At 41.0% G+C, this 19,028-nt stretch overlaps 1 protein-coding gene across 2 annotated transcripts in view; it reads left to right on the top strand.

The window, feature by feature from the left end:
- PEPD (peptidase D) overlaps positions 1–19,028 on the top strand; it is a 130,329-nt gene that overhangs the window by 104,880 nt on the left and 6,421 nt on the right. For both annotated transcript variants that reach the window (XM_030457527.1, XM_030457528.1), the window contains 2 exons: positions 1,985–2,169; positions 12,992–13,183. In XM_030457527.1, the coding sequence (XP_030313387.1) occupies positions 1,985–2,169; positions 12,992–13,183 (377 nt within the window). The remainder of the gene's footprint in view (positions 1–1,984; positions 2,170–12,991; positions 13,184–19,028) is intronic.

The following is a 19,028-nucleotide window of genomic DNA, read 5'->3' as shown; positions in this document are numbered from 1 at the left end:
TGTCTTACAGAAAGGGAGTCCTGGCCCTTGTTTATATCAGGAGAGGATGAGTCTTCAAATAATTGACCAGGGTCAGACATTGCATGTGGCTGTGCAGTCATGGGGGTAAAAGTAGAAGACTTGTAGTAATATTTAGCTGAGAAGTCATGGAAGGGATCACAAAAGAACATCTAGTGTCCCCAGAAAGAATATTAAAGACTTACAGAGCAGTTAGAGTTGACTGCAAAGTGCAAAAGCTGAACTGGGAGTTTCACACAGAAATTCTGTATTCCCACAACTACAAAATAAACAGGAAAGCAGCTGTGATTCAGTAATACTTCCAGTTTGATATCTGTAATATATAGATTTCAATTTGTGATAGATTTCAATTATTTCAATTTATCATGCAATAGATTGGAACCTACTGTGAGATGGCTGTGAAACAGATTAATCTAGAGAAGTGAGAACTGCAATATAATCTATGTTAAAAAAGATAAAACCATAAATTCATGTAAAATATAGTTGTATTGAATGCAGTTGAACAGTAGATTATAGTAGTGTTAATTTTTACTTACAGAATAATCTAAATTCCTTTTTAAAGGAGGGAAAACACAAAAATAGCACATTATACACAGGAAGACTGCACACATTTTGTGGCTGAGCATCACTCACTTGGGCACTGTTGGCTTTTGTGAAGAGCAGCCGAGAGTTTGTCCGGAGTATTGTGCTGCACACCTCTGTCTTGTGGTCTTGTCTGGGCAAGAGAGATGATGCTTCAGCTGCATGCATGCAACAGGCTAAAAAGTTTGACCTGAGGGTAATCTGATGGGGAAAAGAAGGCTGCCTGTTAACTCACACACATGCTGAGCTGATTCCCAATAATGTTAATGGGAGTGCAAAGGTGCATCAGCTTCTGTGGGGATGGTGTGCAAGACAGAGCAGACACTTACTCTTCAGTTTACTTCTGACCTTTACATCAGAGCCATATAAGACAACTGAATTTTGTTAAAGCACTCCCACAGGATGAGTATATTTCAGCCTTTGAAGCCTCAGTACTTTCATCAAAGAGTGCTAATGTAATTATGATATGACACTCATGTTCACAAGACCCTAGAGCTGCGTGTTTAACTGGATTAAAGCAAATGGAACTTGATGGGGGTTTGGCCTTAAAAATTGCTTGGTTTTTATTTGTTTAATCATGCCAAAATTGAACAAGGAAAATATTCTTCTGCTGTACCTTAGCCCTAGTTGTCTTGACTCTGCAGCCACTCTGTTGATGATGACTCAAAGCCATGGAGAACTAATTAAGACAGTACTGTGTTACTAACAAAAGAGCTGCTTTCTTCCTCCCTCCGCCCCCCAGCAGTTTGTCAAACAAAATTGTATCCTATACCAAAATAATAGAAATCTAATGTATCCTGGCACTCTGTCTTTAGTCAGCCAACAGTATTTTGTAATGCTGTTTCAGTACGTGTATTAGAGGACTTGTGTTTTACACAGCCCATTAACACAAGGGAATCATTAATTTCTGGAGAGTGTCTTTGCCAGAAAGATGTGGGCTTTAAATCTTCTATGTACGTAAAAAAGTACTGTCCATCTCATGTGCTTTAAATGGGTATAATCAGCATTGAAAATGGTAGGAAAGTAATATTTCACACTCTGCATTTTAAATAGCCACATTTTTCAGTTGAGATTATTTTAGAAAACTCACTGATAGATTTGCATTTGTATAAACATACTTGAATACAGTGTCTTAAGATTCTTTTTGTGGGGATCTGGATTTTAAGGTGCCTGCTGATGCCCTTGTTCATAGATTTCTGTGCTTTGCATGCACGCTAAGATACTTTTGTGTTGTTTAAAGTATTTTTGTGATAATGTAGTTGCTCTTCCCACCTTTGTTTTTTTTAAACGAAGAAAGGACACATGTATTACAACTGCTTTTTAAAAGTAATCTTTAAAAACTTTTAGAAATAGTTAACTCAGCTGCTTGTTTCTGCTCTCCAAGGGGTCGCCTGGCCTGATATGCACCGTCTGGCTGACAGAGTCCATCTGGAGGAGTTGACTAAAATTGGAATTCTGAAAGGCAATGTAGACGACATGGTGAAGGTTCATCTGGGTGCAATATTCATGCCACACGGACTTGGACATCTACTTGGAATTGATGTGCATGATGTTGGAGGCTACCCAGAGGTTAGTGTTAGTCCATCCTTGCCTGCCTTGCAGATTAACCCCACTCAGTTCCATCAGCATTTATACATGATTAGCTCAGAGGTGAGGCAGATGTGCATCTAAATGTGTCTTTTTATTGGATGTGATATTTTATGCAGTTTACTTTAAGGGAATCTATTTGTTATTAGAACAGAAATTGCTAACGGGGAGAAGTCAACTGGTGCTGCCCTTCAGGCATTCAGTGTCTGCATACACTGTTCCTCCATGAGTCACTACTGCAGCATGTATCACTCCTATCACACAATGCCACCTTATGCTCTGGACCCATGGCTGTGTCATATGGAAACAAGCTGACTTGAATATATTCCTGTCTTGAACTTTGATCTCAAGTGTCAATATGATAGTTCATGAATGTGATCTGGAAGCAGAATGGGTAAAATTCTGCAACTAATGAATGGGAAGATGTTTGCAATGACCATGGAATCCTAGATTGGTTTGTGTTGGAAGGGACCTTAAAGATTATCTAGTTCCAACCTCCTTGCATGGGCAGGGACATCTCCCACATACTAAGGGGGAATTGAATTTAGGGTTTGAATAAAGAAAGGAAGTTTACAGCAGCTTCAGAAAGATTTCAGAAGGATTTTTTTATGTGGTGCGTTTTGGCTATTTGAGCCTAACTGTTAAAAGGCTTTCAACAATACAGTATTGAAATGGATACTGCCTTCTGTCTTATTGAAGATGTTCTTGTACCACAGCCTGAAAAAGAAACTAAGAACTTTTTAGTTAAGGCTTCAGCATACTTTGGTGCTTGGTCATGCTGGGTGAACAGGGTTTGTAACAGTGGCTGTTTCAGGGTTCATTTTTGCAGGTAGGGGAGAAACGGTATATAATATTTGAGGGTGCTCATAATGTCCACAATATAATTATTGTTGAGACACAGTACTGTGATGACAAACTATTGGCATCAGCTGTTAAACTGATATGTAATTAAAATGAAACAAAAATCAAAAGCAACCCTGTTCTCATTTTAAGGTTTCTTCACAAGCTAATGCAGTAAGGATGGAGAGTTTGTGGACTTAAAGATCTAGGACCCCAATGTTTCATGCTTTTGCTTAAATTGTTTTGTTTGTGTTATGAATAATCTTTCTGAATTTGGTGGACTTACATAAACTTGTTCAAGACTTGCTAAGGTAAAAAGATAACTAAATTCTAGGAACAAGTGAGGAGTGAAAAATACCATGCTTTTTTGTTTACTTAGAAACTGTTTGCTTTGAAGTATAAAGTAAGTACCTTAATTTCAAAAGAGAGATTTTTAGAACTGATTTTGGGGTAACATAAAACAACAGACTCCATATACCTTGCATCTCTCAGCAGCTTTCAGCACTGTGGCATATGAGCTACAGACTCAGGTTTTAGAACTAGATTTTATTTACATATGATCAGATTCATAACCATTAGTTATCTGGTGCATTATTTAATTTAAGCATCATTTTTTTGCAAGCACACTGGTCTTTCCACAGTTTTGAGTGGTACAGATAAAAATGCATGTAGGGATTGTATTGTCAAGTGAGTTAAGCTTTCCACTTTCGTACTTAATGTATGTAAAAATACCAGAGCTCTGTGCAGACAGAGAATTTCGTACCTGCAAATACTAAAATAATTCTTTTGTAGACATGCAATTGCACACTTATGTTAAGAATGTGTGTGTGGCTAATCTGCTTTCAAAATCCAATCCTAAATAACAAATCCCTGAGTGTGGGCAGGGAAGCATGTATGTAAGCTCACAAATAGCTAAAATCCAGTATTTGCATGTAAATGTGCACAAAGTTCTATGTGTGTCACCAGCTTAGTTTGAACAAGAATGGATCTGTGGTTCTGCAGAAGAGCAGCCCCTTGAAACTCTCTGCAGCAGTAATTCCAGCTCTGTCAGACCCGTGGGTGCTCTCTGAACCGAAGCATGAGGCTCTTTAAATTGGGTTGTTTGACTAAGGTCAAACCTCTGAGGTGTCAGAGCACCTGATAGTGGAAAACCCACAATAAAAAGCCTGTTGATGGTGTGAACTTCATTAGGCTTCTCTGGGTCTGAAGCTCTACCTGGAGGCACAGTCCCTGCCAAGGGGGAGAGAACCTCAGGGCTGCAGGGCCTGGAAGCACTGGAAGTCTTATGGGGACGTGGTTTTTCCAAGATAAATCTAAATGTGAGCAATTGGGTACCTCTCATGTGAATGTGACATGTGTCTGTATTAAAAGGGAAAAGGCTTTCTATCTATGCCTTATTGTGCATTTTAATGTTTACCAGCTAGTGAGATTTTCACAAGGAATTTCATGAAACCATTTTTGTGTTTGTTGTACACTGAGCCCATGCCTGTAGTATCATGTTCTTTTTTTCTAGCTGGTTAAGAAGCAAGTTATTTGCTTTTGGCCGAGAGAATTTCTGGGAGTATTACAAAGGATTTTTAAAAAATAAAAACTTTCCAAGTGGATATTATTCCATTATTTTTCCTCAAGTGTAAACAGTTACATTTGGAATAATACAATAAGCTTTAATTTCCTAATTTTTATCCGTCACAAAGTTTTGTGTGTTCCAAAAAAACTATTTCCAGACATTGTTAGCTTAGATTAGTTATTCATTAGTAGCCAAAGATTTCTTTTTTCAAAATTGGCAATAATAAGTTTTCATCTTTTCCAGTAAGCTGCTTTCACATGCAGCATTGAACAAGCACTTTCTTCCTCTTTGACAAACATTGAAAAAACCTCACACATTTTCTGCAGGAAATATTCAGAATATTAGAAAAATATAACTTCTCCCTTCCTTATTTTTTGCCATGATAAAGAATGGTTTGGTTTGGCCATCAATAAATGTGGCTTAGCAACTATGTTTAGGGTGAGATTTTTAAGAGACTGCAACTACCAGTATTTCCCATTGAAGCACAGAAGTAAATGTCCTGATTTTCAGAAGTACTCAGCAGGCAGGAGCTCTTTTGGGATTCGGGTCTCCTGCAGTGTGCTGTAGTGTTCCTCATGGGGAAACTGAGCGTTGAACATGTCTTTGAAAAATCTATCTGCTTTTTTAAGGGTCTAACTACAACTTGAGCAGTTCTGAAAATTCAGCCCCAGTGGTACTAATCACTTCAGAAAATCTGGCCCTTAGTCAGACAGAGCTAGCTTCAAAGGGTGAAAACTCCACTGGGCTTAGCTTCAGCTGTAAAATTTAATCATGGAGATGGTTTTCCCACACTCTTTCATTTGTTTCTGGGTAAGTTCGATATGGGATATAAATTAGGGTTTGTGCCTGTTGCAATGGAGAAAATGTGGTAGGTGATCCCAAATTTCCAGACCCTGAGGTAGATGGAGCTGAAGTTTTCATTTAAATCTAGGTTCTGTGTCTCTAGGTGCTTGAGTTGATTCAATTTCATGTTATATTAATTGACTGTAAGGCTCAGAAGAATGCTAAGTACATTTTATGACTTTCTGTAATAATAAGCCACTTAATTTAAGTTAGGTTAATAACTACTGTGATTTCAACAACTTGTGAATTAAGAGTTTCATTTTGTTTTGACTTTTAAAATTATAAGATTTACCTTAGCTTAAAGTTGTGATTCAATTCTCTATTCTTACAAAAAGCTGATCCTATCATTGCTATTCTGCATCAACAAATTAAGGTTAGAAGTATTTTTGATCCTGGAGTTATCCGTGTCCTTCCATTACAGTGCAGGCTTGGGGAACATCTCTGCTGCTCAAAGGGGTGTATGAGCTGCATCTTACTCTAACAGAAATCTTGCTCCCAGATCCTAGATGACTGTTTGGGGTTTTAGGTCACCAAACCTACTAGAGAATACAGGAATGATCTTGTTCCCTTTATTGTTCTTGCAAAATTTTTTTTCCTTACGTATCCTACTTCATGCCAAAGCAGAAAATTTCATATTTTTTGTGATTAGCATTGCAAATGACGCATTAATGTTTTTTCCTTTAAGAAGGAGAGGATGAGGTGAATTTACCAGGAAGCCTAAAGCTGTTACATGGAGCCCCAGTGATGCAGGTTGCTTCAACTTGGTCATAACCTTGCAAAGCTTTGCTCTAGCTGTGCATACCCAGGCCCTGCAAACATGAAGCAACCTGTATGGTAGGCACTTGTATGAGCAAACAGTAAAAGGGCCTCTGGTTTTAGCTGTAGGTTTTGTTCTTGTAAATGATTGTGCACTCTGAAAAACAAATAGAAAAAACCCTGCTGCTTCTACTGCATATGTTCCCCTTGAATCACTTTGTTTGATTCTTTGAATTCCTGTGTAGCACAGCTGTATGGTTGTGTGAGCTGCTAAGCAGGCAGAGTACAGGAAAGAAACAAATTGGTGAAGATTTTCAATTCTACAGCATTTCCCCACAGAGCATGGGTTTCCATGAAATCCATGGTGCCTATTGTTACCTTTTGGGTCAAACACCAAGCAGGAGAGTTTCCTGCAGCATAAGATTCTTCAGTGGGATTTCAGCCCTCCCCAGAGTTCAGTTGATAGATCTTATGTGGGCTCAGAAACGTTGTAATTAATTCGCAGCAGCTTTTCCCTCTGAGGACAGATGCTGAAGTTTGGGTGTTTGTGGGGGCTTAGGACTTAAACAGAGGCAGAAGAGGAGGGAATCCTCAGGTGCTGTATCAATTCAGTGCTGTGTTCAGACCACGCCCTGTCCTATCACGGGGTTTCCCTTCTCTGAGAGTTACACACTAAAGGGTTTTTTTGTTGATTGGTTTGGCATTCATTAGTTCTGGTTAATTTCTTTGAAAGAGCTACTTGCTTATGATTGTTTTACTTGTTGAAGTTTGTTGCAAAAAACTTTGTGTGCCAAGGGAATTTTATCTGAATATTTATCGTCCAAATCTTCCTGAAATTTTAGCAGAGGCTAACAGCCTGTGTGGTTTTGAAACATCCATTCTAGGCACAGGAGAAAAACCAAAATTGTGGATTTCTGCTTTCAATTACAATTTTCAATTAAAAGTAAGGTGTGAAAAGTATGAACAAGTATGGTTTAGGGGTTTCACGGTGCAATTTCCACTAATATTAGTATCAAAAAACAAAAAGTCTTTGCATTTAAGGCCATTGTCTGTGGATGCGTTCTGTGTGTCAGAAGAAAACCTGTGCATTGGATTTTAAACAATGCATCATTGGTCTCTGTAGTGAAATGAGGCAACCAGGTGGCACTAATTCCCAGGGAGTGGCATGAGTTTGTGTCAAGCCCACCTGTGCCTAATTAGGGTGGGCCCCTACTGCACGTGAGCAGGATTAGGGGGCCAACCCTAATTAGGCACAGGTGGGCTTGACACAAGCTCATGCCACTCCCTGGGAATTAGCGGCACCTGGCTGCCTCATTTCACTACAGGTCTCATTTCAAAACACTGCTCCCGGTAGCTCTGGCAATTTTTTATCTCATGTCTTCTCTATCTAAATATTCTCCTCTTTTAGGATTATATTGTAGTTGTCAATTTGGTGGTTTTTACTATGTGCTATTTCTTTTTTTTTCCTCTTGATTATATTAAGGAAAAAAAAACAACAATCTGTATGTATATTCCATTATGATAGCAACAGAGCTTGGTGACATCTGAAGATCAGGAAGCAAAAATGACTTAGGAAATTATGCTCATAAGCACACTGTAGCAATGGATTGAAACTTGGTTCTCTCTGACCCTAAGCAGGCAGCAGTGGCTCCTGTAAGGAGCAGGAGACTCTTCATCATTCTCTGCAATAACAGGAAAGTTACTCGGCAGCTTAAACCCGGTACCACAGTTAATACCTAGGAGAAGACAGATGTCTCAAATAAAAATAGCCTGTTAAACATTGTGTGCCCTCCATTCCACCAATATTAACTTTGAGCTGTGTCCCAAAAGCTCCAGCTAGTAATTAGATTCTCCTGCAAAAGTGGAAGCTTTGACTTGCAAATGCCACAAGTGGTATGTGATGCTTGGGGCATATTCTCCTGTAACCTGCTGCTGATTTGAAAGGTAGTTCCTTCAGATGACTATAGACAGCTCAGGCTGCAGGGAAGAAGTGGGATAGATTGAATAAACTGATGTTCATTAGTAGCACTCAGAAAGAGAAACAAGGGTTTAGAGGAAAGGGACTAGGAGACAAGTGAAATGGAATTCCAGACATTTATTTTATTAGCTGCATAGGACTCTCTTCTTTTTACAATAAATGAGCTAATTAGAAGTTGGGTATACACAGTGGGATATTAGGGAAGAGTGAAAGAGATGAGATTTCACTTCAGTATTGATTTCATATAATCTCGATAAAATGTTAGTATACTAACTAATTTAAATACTTGATTGCACTTACCTTGGTAAAATGGTTAGGACTTTGCTGTGCTGGATGTCATCCAACTGGGACAGTCTTATTTGTCAGGCTCTAAAAAGTTCTGTGATGATTTAGCTGGAAAAAAAGTATCATACAGTTTGTGTCACTATATGAGTGTTTTGCTGCAGTTCAGTATTTGCCTTTATGAGCTTTGGTGATCTCTGCTGTGGCTGTGTTTTGCTGCCATTGCCGGCTTCAGGAAACTTCTGGGTAATGCCAACTAAGCATTGCAGCCCCTGGTTTAGGAGGGAGGGTGTTCTTGCATCTCTGTGCTTGTGCATCCCCAGCTAGGGTAATGGCTCCATGGGCAATGACCAGCAAGCACAGAGACATCACCTGTGGTTTTCTTCTGTTCTGATCCAAAGACAGACCCAAGATCAGACTCAGCCAAGTGGGCTGGAGCTATTTCTCCTTCTGATTGCTTTGCTTGGTAGCTGGTGTCTCTCGGACAAGATTCAGCATGATACATTATTTCAGTTCTTCTGTGGAAAAAGCAACATATACCCCCATTAACCATTCAATTGCTTAGGAACTGGCAGTAATTCATCTTCAGACTGATGTATTCTGGGGATATTGCATCTTCTAGTCTTCCACAACCACTTTTCTGGGAGATGGGCATATTTGCATCCTTCCTGATTCCCCACTTATTCCAAAAATAGATCTATATTTTATACTACTGCACACTTAACTTAATTTGAACTTTTATTTTGCTTTCACAGTAACGAAATCAGTTTACATAATAATTCTCCTGTTCCCTTGACAGTCCTTATTGCCTAGACATGCTGGATTTTGTTACCTTACATGAACCATTAATTGGAATCTGGTGTTCTTGGCAGGAGTACAGTCACAAATGACAGTGTCATACATCTGTGCTTACTGTGGGGGGAGTGTCTCAATTTTAAAATGTGAGCAGAACCTCCAAATAAGATCAGGCTTAGAAAACAATTTTGGATGTAGTCTGTTGCTGCAATATACACAAAAACAATCAGTTCTGCAAAAATTAATTTGCTCAGAATATCACTGGGACTCTTTTTTAGATGCCTGGGTGTTAGTATTTACTAAATTATTCTCTACACTTTTTTTAAGACAAATCACCAGCTTGTGCTTTGGAGTTGTACAGCACTGAGTGCAGCAAGGTCCTGCTCCATGGCCAAGCCTCCAGGATATAACAGTAATAGAAACAGATATCCACACAGCTGCTGTGCCAGTGTTCAATTTTTTTACTCTTCATTTCATCTAACTACAAAACATCATCATGGTTATTGTTGATAACAAGGTGTTAGTTGTTTAGCTGCAAAATAGAGGGAAGTTTCTTCATCACAAAAAAGAAAATACATTAATGCCAGAAGAATCATACTGCTGAGTTACATTGTAAGGCTTTGTTCTTAGCAGGGTTTGAATTGGTGGAGAATGTCCATAGCCTTGTTTCAGAGCTATCACCTTCTGTTTGTGGGTGGTAGTGTTTCAGTCACCAAAAAAAAAGGCTCAGTTTGTTCTACCTTTCATAAGCAACTGAGGCATACTGAGAGCTCTCAGCTTCTGGACCTGATGGCCATGTTGGCTACTAAGGTGATGCCTAGAGATCTGATGTGATTTGGGCTGCAGAAGCCATCATTTGATGTACGTTTTCATCCAGTGCTGTTCTCAAGGAGTTTTGTCGTTTCCCCTACTTGATCACCTTTCCGTTTCCCCACTCTGCTTGTTCCTTGTCCCAGTTCTTGTTGTCCTTCAGCCTTGCAGCAAGTTGGACTGGGGCTGTCCTCCACTTAGGTGTGTGTGGCCATGTACACTCAATAGTCTGAATCTGTCTTCATCCAGTTTGCTCAGCTCTTGAGGAAAATCTCACTAGCCTCCATTACAAGGGAGCATAGTGCTTCCTTGCTGCAAATCCCCACACTGGTGTCCTGCTTGCAGTCTTTGAAAAGCTGAGCAGTATTGCCCATTCTCTGGAGGCCCACTAGAGATGCTTTAATGGAAGAAATATAAAGGCTTCAGAGGCTGGAAAATCCAAAGATCTGGAGATGAAATCAAGAACCGACATAATCTAGAGCTGAAATAGGATAAGGAGAATATCAAACAGAGTTCTAGAGAAGAAAATTCCTTCAGAAGAAGTTAAAATTCTATTTTTGGGGGAGCGAAAGTGTTCCAGTCCTCAGGTGGCTGCCCTGCTGTCAGGCTGGAGAGCCTGGGCTGCTGAAAAAAATTTCCAAACATGAGTCCCCAGGTCTTGCTCCTGGGTTGTAATTGTGTTATTAGCTTCTTGGAGGAAGTACTAAAAGCAGAGTCAGTCTACACATTGCTTTAATGGCTGTACAGAGGTACCTGAAGTGAGCATCAAGACTTGATTGTCACACCTGGAGGTAAATCTCATTTGTTTTAAGAGAAGGCTAGAAAATGCAGACACCGTGCCAGGGCTGCCTTCGGAGGATGTTTGCCATTGTTTTCCTCACTACACATTCATCTTTCTAGCATCTTTCTAGCATCTGTCTTGGATTGACTCACCCAGAAAAGGCATTTACAAGTAGAATTGAAGAGCTGTGTACTTAAAAGGCCAAATATGGGTTGTTTGTTGTAAAACAGCCGATAGATAGTTGGCAACACACCAAAAGGTCCAGACACCAATGTAATTGTTTACTGCTCACGGAGAGATTAATCCACAAGATTGGATGCCCTTGTTTCCTTTACACATTACAATGAATGTGTGAGATGCCAAAACCCATGGGGCATCAGCAGAAAGAAGAATGGCTCAATTTCAGTGCAGTTATTGTTTCAAGTTCAGAAACATATTGATTCTCTTTGGGGTTTGATAAGAATATAAATGCAAAGAGCCTTGCTTAGTATCAGAGTGTTCTTGTTTCCTAGCCTCAGAAAAACAAAATTGTGCTTTCTTATTTTACTGTAATATAATGCTCTGCAAAATTCAGATCAAACATGAATGAAAATGTATCCAATACACAATGAAAATGGTCAGGGGACACTTGCTGGCTTGTGAGAACAAGCAAATACTCCGTGTCTCTGAAAAATGGGAAGACTTACCTGCATGTCCAGGCTGTTGAGCTCTGGAAAAGGCTGTTGTAAAATGCGTTTCATTTGAACAGAAGCTCTGCTAAGGGAAAAAAGCAGCCCTTGGGTATTGCTTGGGTGACCAGTGAGAACACACACCCTTCTGAGTGGCTGTTGCAAGCAGGATTTCTGTGAAACAGGCTTTCCCTGAACTGGAAGTGGAGCTCCAGAGTGAATAGTACTGTAGGGAAACATACACCTTGAAGAGTAAATGATTCAGTGAAAGTATGGTTAATCAGCAGGGGATGCTCCTGCATTGGTGTGGCAGAAGGGGCAGAGTGCAGCCAGGATGGGAGGTGCAGCCAGGGTAACCCTGGGCAGGGTGCATGTCCTGGAGGGCAGGGTTGTTTCATCTTCGTGATACCAGCCACACTGCTAGTAATCCTGGAAGGAGTCACCCCTTCTGCTGTACAGGAAAATTACTGTGACTTTGGCCAGAAGCAACATTTGGAAATGCTACCAGATGCATAGCCTCTTGGTCTTGCAGACCTGTTAACCTCTGGCTTACTGGCTGAAGTGGAAAAATTTTCCTGAGCAGAGTGTGCGCATGTATGCAAGCTGGTGGGCCTGTGAGCTGTTTGCTGGTCATCACCATATTTTGTTGATGAATTTTTGCTGCAGTTGCAAAGAATATTAAAAAAGCTAATGGGATTGAGATATATTTATTCGGATGTTGCAATACCTGGCACATTTGGGGGAAGAAAATTAATATCCTGAACTAGTCTTTGCAGTGTTTCTAATTCCTTGACTGAGCACGTTCTCATATATCATTTGACTTTACCAGCTTTTGGGAAGAAGAGAATGTTTTGCTAGTCAGGACTTGTTTGGACTTAGTTTTTAATAATATCAGTCAGCACCATGTTGCCTGAAAGTCTGAATCTGACAAAAGTTTAGTTTTAAATGGGCTTCTTTTATGAGGTCATGTGTAGACTCATTGCTTCTGAATCAAGATCATAAATGGGTAATTTTAATAACATTCAGTGAGACTAAGTATTTGCATATCCCTGGAGAAATTGTTCTCTGCTCCATAGTTCAGCTATTTCAGCCATGATGTGGAGGGGGCATTTCAAGATTTGTGTGTTGCTTAAAATCCTGTACTTGGCAAGGGAGAGAATGGAAAGAAACAGTGCAAGTTAATACATTCTCTCCGCAGTGCAGTACTTCTCCCAAGGTAGCAAGTGGCAGTACCAAGAATAGCCAAAGCCAGTGTAAAAACCATTTTGGGTGTTGAGTTGAAAGCTGGTCATCACTTTTATGAAAGCTAAATGAGGAATAGATAAGAGAGGGATAATTGTATCAATAAAACTGTATAATGGCACAGTTTCACTCCTTCTCCATTATTTTTTGCATCTCTCATGGAGCACTCAGTATGGAGGGTCTTGATGAAGGGTGACCACAGAGTGTTCTTCTGTCTGTCAGAAGTACCGTTTCCTCCGCAGGGAGTGGAACGCATTGATCTGCCAGGGCTCAGGAGCCTGCGCACTGCCCGCAGCCTGGAGCAAGGCATGGTGCTGACCATCGAGCCAGGCATCTACTTCATTGACCACCTCTTGGACCAAGCCCTCCATGATCCTGCACAATCCTGCTTCATCAACAATGATGTCCTGCAGCGCTTCAGAGGATTTGGTGGGGTAAGTGTTAACCAGATGGTTTTCTGGGGAAGGAAAAAAAAAAATCTTTAGAAGTTATGTATTGCACATACCACTGTTCCTGAAGCAGCATCTTGGGCCATTTGACCTCACAGACAAACTGATTTGTGGGGGTTTTTTATTTCTCAATGTGGTTTCATACTTGAGATATCCAATTAACAATAGACCCGTATTTTTTGATTGATTGAAATACTGTCTGTCTGCACTGTCCAATGATTTGCCAGGTAGGTGCTTTGCCTCGTGTGAAATGTGTATATTATGAAATATGAGACCAAGACCCATATTCCAGAGTTAGCTTCCTTGACAGCAGCACAGCCCAGGGCTCCCTCCCAGGGCAGAGGACCCTGATAGTGTTTAAGCCAGGGAGACAGTAGAGAAAACCAGCAGTAATTGCTCCTGCTGCACTATTACCAGAGCAGCGTGAAACTTGTGAATGTGAAGCCTACCCTGTTTTTCCAGGTAGTGGCAGCTGCACTGGCTGGCTGGGGAGGTAGCCATGATCTGGGCTACCATTCCCATGAAGGCAGCTGCTGTGCAAGTTTCTCCAGGGGACGTTTCCCATTGAAAGCCACCACCCTCACAGAGCATTTAGCATCTGCAGTGGCTTCCAGTGGGTTTTCATTTTAGGAGGGTGAGCATTTGAAGGGTGCCGCATTTTTCTCCCAGCTCCTGTATTCGTGCACGGAGAAGATAGAGCAGGCAGCTGCAATGCCCCATCCTCCTCATGGCTTTTCTGCTAAGTCTCAACAAAGCTAACAATCACTGGCAATGACAGTGATTTTCTGGTATGAAAAGTCACTCATTAGAAATTGTCTGCTGCTGCCATCAACTAATTTATCACTGTATGCCAACTGTGAGAGGATAATTACAGTAACACTTCTGGTCTGAGCTGGCTTTGAGCCATGGGTGCCCACAGAAAGGTGGTGTTTGCCTTCACCATTTGTGTGAGCCAGACAGGCTCCTGGGCAGCTGCCTGTGGAGGCTCCTCATGTGATGTGTGTGCAGTCTTGCCGAGACACAGGATGTTACCCTTGCTGGTACTGAATTCACTACTGAGGTTTGGGATGTTACCTGTCTCTGTGGTGTTATCCCAGCCAGCTGAGATACCGGTGAACAAAAGGCAGCTAGCCCTGAATTTTCTAACTGTGAGTACATTATATATGGCACTGGACTCTGACTGACATTTAAAAGAACACACTTGAGTAGCTTGACACTGCAACAGACACAGGTTTAACTATCTTTGCTTTCCTTGTAAACATTGTGAGTTTTTCAGCAGTTGAATTGATTCCTGATGAACTTTCTCTGGAAATGCCCATGTTTTTGCTTGACTTGCTGTGAATGCCCACTCCAGCTCTGCAGCTTGAGGCATGCACATGGCTCACCTGCTGCCTGTGTTTGAGTGGAACAGGAGTTGGCAGCACAGGATCTCTGCCTTGGTGATAAGTTGCTGGATCAGGCACTTTTGTTCCAGAGATTTTAAGCAAAGTATATTTCTCCCCTGTTTTTTTACTTAGCTTCCTGTAATGATGACTTGTAAGGAGAGCTAGCCAACAAACTTTGGTAAAAGGCAGAGCTGCCCAAAAACGATTGAGCAAAAATCTAAATCTCTGATCCCCCTGTGAACAATATATTTTACTTAGAGAGAAAAAAATAATAATAACACACATACTCTGAGCCAGATGTTGTCACTTGATTTTGTCGAGGAGAAGAAAAGAAATAAAATCTGAGACTGAAATACATCTGAATATTTTTTAATTCTACACAAAAGCTGAATTACAATGCAATCAAAATTAATTTTTCCGTCTTTACAATTCTGACTTTATTCTGCATAAACAGAAGATGCTGTCTGTGCTGTGTAATGTGCTTGGTTCTCTACATGCTGGTTCATTCTAGTTTATCCAGAATGAGTATTTCACTCAAAACATGTTAGAAAACTTTGTGATTAAAAAAGCTTTGTGAAGCCCATTTTTTTTACTGACAAATATTAGTAGTACAGGGTTCTAGCTAAAGAGCTCACTACAGACAGTCCGGTCTTCCTTTAAGTTTCAAAGAAAAGTATATTCTACAAAAGGAAGTATTCCGTTTCCCTCTGCAGAGCTCAGCACTAATTAAAATGTTCTTAAGTTGGTTTAGTTTAATTCACTTCAAAAATGAACTTACATTAACCAAAGTAACACCACTGTAATTCTGAGCAAGGCTGTCCACACAGGGGATATGTGGATTTTAATGAGTTCACCTTGAATTCATGCCTTTTGGGGGCTTTGGATAATTTTCTTGTCTCTGACAAGTCTGTGCATTGAGAAGAGAAGCTTTTTTTTGATGTACCAAAACGGGCAAGACTGTGGCCATTTGTTGTAATTCCTGCTGCCTGCTACTAGCCATAAAGAGACTGTAAAACTTGCAAGAGAAGGAACGGATGAGAGACAACAGGTTTTCCTTTGCCTGCTCTGCACAGCTGCTGGTGGCAGCACCAGCACAGCCCCTGCACATGCTGTCAACAGGTCTGTGGGCATCCTGGCCTTCTGTGCTCTATCTGCTGCTCCAGGGACCTTGTAATTTGGGCTTTACCAAACAAAAGCTCTTCTGGGTCAAATACAGAACTCTCTGGAAGGAGGTATGAAGTTTTACCAGGGGATCTGCTTCTGAGGGCACAGGCTGCCCTGTCCCAAGCCCTAAACTCTTTACTTGGCAGCTCTTGAGTTGCGTCCTTTGCGAGCTGCCTCAGCCTATTCCAGGAAGTCACTGAGTCACATGTACTTCAGTTCTCCATCTGCAAAATTAAGGTCTCATTTACTGAGGTCATAAATGCTGTGGGGCAAGTGCTGCTGTTGGGTGCCAGCACAGCGCCCGTCCTGAGGCACCTCTGCTCTGCCTGGACTCTGCCCACCCTGCTCTCAGAAATCAACATAGCTGTGCAAATAGAGGTATGTGTGTGTGGTTGGATGTATTGCTCAGGAAAAGCTGCTGATTCCTCAGGGAAGGAGAAATACTGACTCCAAATGCTGCCCTTTATGGCTTGACATTTCCATTCTTCATAAGCTGATTCATGCAGTTCATATGATGTTTTCTCAAAGACCCAGTAAAACCATTCAAGCTTTTTTCTGACCTTAAATACTCAGTCTCTGTTCCCTAAGACTGTAGAGTTAGCACTAGATTTAATGTGTGAAGACTGTGCAACTTACAGAAAATGCTGAAAGAAAGCTAAATGTTAAATGCATTGCTTTATTTCATGTGCAGATTTTTCTCATTTAAAAGTTAGATTTACAAAGCCCAGGACCTTGAAGGTCCACCAATATTACAATGTTTTGCAAAGCAGTAGTACTTCCCTTACTCAGGAACAAATGTTAAACCAAATAATAAGCAGAATATTCAATTGCTTCTGCATTTGGTTCACATACCCAGGCAGTTTTCTCTGTCCCGATTTTTCTTTTTCAGAGGGTTGACCTCTATTTCTGGATTTATGGTGCATGTGTGTTGTGGAATGAATTAGTTTACTAGGCAATGAACATTATACTCATTTGCATTTTAACATTTCATATTATGCAGCAGTAATAATGCTACACAGCATTTTTGAAAAAAGTTTTCATAGGAAAGCAGTAGTCTTAATGAAATACATGGTTTTCTTTAAAGTTCTTTTAAGAGAAACAATAGTTGTATGGAACACAAAACCAGCAATGAGTTGCTTATAAATCTTCCATAACCTTCTTCTCTTAAGTTGTCTAATTAACATTATTAGGTTAAAGTAAGAGCAGTTGTTTCTAATCTGTATTTAGCTTATTGCTAAAAGAAGCTTATTGCTTCTTTTTGGGCCCGGATGAAGGGACTGTTTGTCTGAAGCTTCTTTTTCCAAGCATTTAAGTTGATCTAATATAATGCATGGCCTCACCCTACTAATCTTGATGCTTTTCTATAAAATATTTGTATGTTGACTTTTAAAATGCAGTGAGTTTGACGTGAGAACCTGCTCATGAGTGCACTATGGGCTGAGAAAAGAGTCACTGTGTAGCACAGAGCCAATTATAACCTCTGTAGAAAACATGGTGTTGCCCTTGGTGTAAGGCAGTAACGGGAAAGTGCCTTCCTCAAACCTTCAAGGAACCTGCCTGCCCCCGGATTTGACCTAAGGGCAGCTCCATTTCCTAACAGGCCCCCTGAAATACAGAAGTTGAACCCTACTCATGGTAAGTTTGCCCTGTTACAAATTATTGGTGAATCAATGGATGAGTCAAATCCCCTTGGCTACATGCATCTGCCTCTGTAGGATACCAGCTCTGAAAACAGATATGTGGGTTCTTCAGCTGGACAGAAGCACATGTGCTAATTTACTTCATAAGGTAGCACATGGTGCCCATGTCATCATTTCTGAGGAGAGTATCCCACTCTAAGATATTGCAGTATTGTTGCTTTCCACAATCAAACAAATGCTCCGTAGATTTAAAAAAAAAAAAAAGGACACATGTCACCAGTGGTATTTTGTGATTCACATCTGGGATCTGTCATCATGGAAATATGGACTATTTAATTGGCCAAAATTGTTTTTTGGTTCTCAAAAACCTTTTATATATATCATCATCTGAAAGAAATGAATGAGTGCTACAACCCCCTTCCCTTGGAAGATAACACAGGAGCCTCTGGGGAGCATGACTGTATTAGTAAGTCAGGACAAAGTGCGAGGCTGTATATATAGCTGACAGCAGCCCTGATATTTAACTCCTGTGCTGTCCTTGGCTGTGCCCGCAGAGCCCTGCTGTGGGACAGAGTTGGGTCCATTGAGTTGAGCCACATGATGATCTGTTGCTGGCATTAAGCAATTGTGCAACCAGGTCTGTCCAGACAGATCATGCCACTACCCTTGATAAGAAAAAGGCTTTTTAGGGACATAGGGACAGTCCTGGCATTCCTGGCCACTCCTTGGCAGGACTGCTTTTTGAAGCATGCCTTTTCACGCTGAAAAAGCAAAGCCTGCCCTGGGGTGTTTGCAGAGCTCCCTAAAAGCTGCTGGTGTGGCCAAACTCACACCTCAGTTTGCTGTTCCTTTAAGCCATGTCTGGTTCCAAACCACTCTGTAGCCCTGAAACAAGCAGCACAGTTGAACAAAGAGGCTGCAAACAGGGACAGCTCTGAGAGCAAGTTTCATAACCATTGTCCCCCACTGGGAAAGGCCGTCCCCAGCCAGTGAGCCTTGCCAGGCAGATCCAGCGTCTTTTGTCCATTTGGACAGAAGACAAGACCAAATGCTGGCCTCTCCTGTAGGGAAGGTTTTGCAGGTCTTCTGAAACTTCTTGCTGCTGCTGAGTTTAGGTTCAGGGTGAGGGATGGAAGGTATGAAGGAAAAGAGTAAATGCAAAAATTTCCTTCTGCTTGAGAACCTGTATTTCTCTGCACTTGTGTTTCTTGTAAGCAAAGGAAAAATGTGCACTGAGAGTGAGAACTCTGTCTTCTCTGTTAGAGCAAGCTCCTATTTCAGGTGAGATTCATCCAGGCGTAGAAACTGCTAGATCCTGGAGAAAGAGCTGAAGCTTTCCTTCCTGGGAGTGGTGGGTGAGGCCTCTTGGGACTAGTGGGTCTATGAGCCTCCAACTACATCCCATTTGGAATTGCAGATGGTGAGCAGACCAATGCATTGGTACTGGCACTCCCACTTTTCAGAGCAATCCACAGCTGTGGATTATATGATCTCCTAACAGTTTTTCTGTGATAAGTTGCTGTGTGTGGCATTCCAGACTGTATGGGTTACCCCATCCTCCCCTGTTTGGTAACTCAGTTTCTCAGCATAGGCAGCTCCAGCATCCCCTCACACTCTGCTCATTCAGCGTATCTTGATTCT

The sequence above is a fragment of the Calypte anna genome, chromosome 11, assembly GCF_003957555.1.
Source record: "Calypte anna isolate BGI_N300 chromosome 11, bCalAnn1_v1.p, whole genome shotgun sequence".
Classification (NCBI taxonomy): Eukaryota; Metazoa; Chordata; class Aves; order Apodiformes; family Trochilidae; genus Calypte; species Calypte anna.
This window is presented reverse-complemented; position numbering and strand designations above follow the sequence as displayed.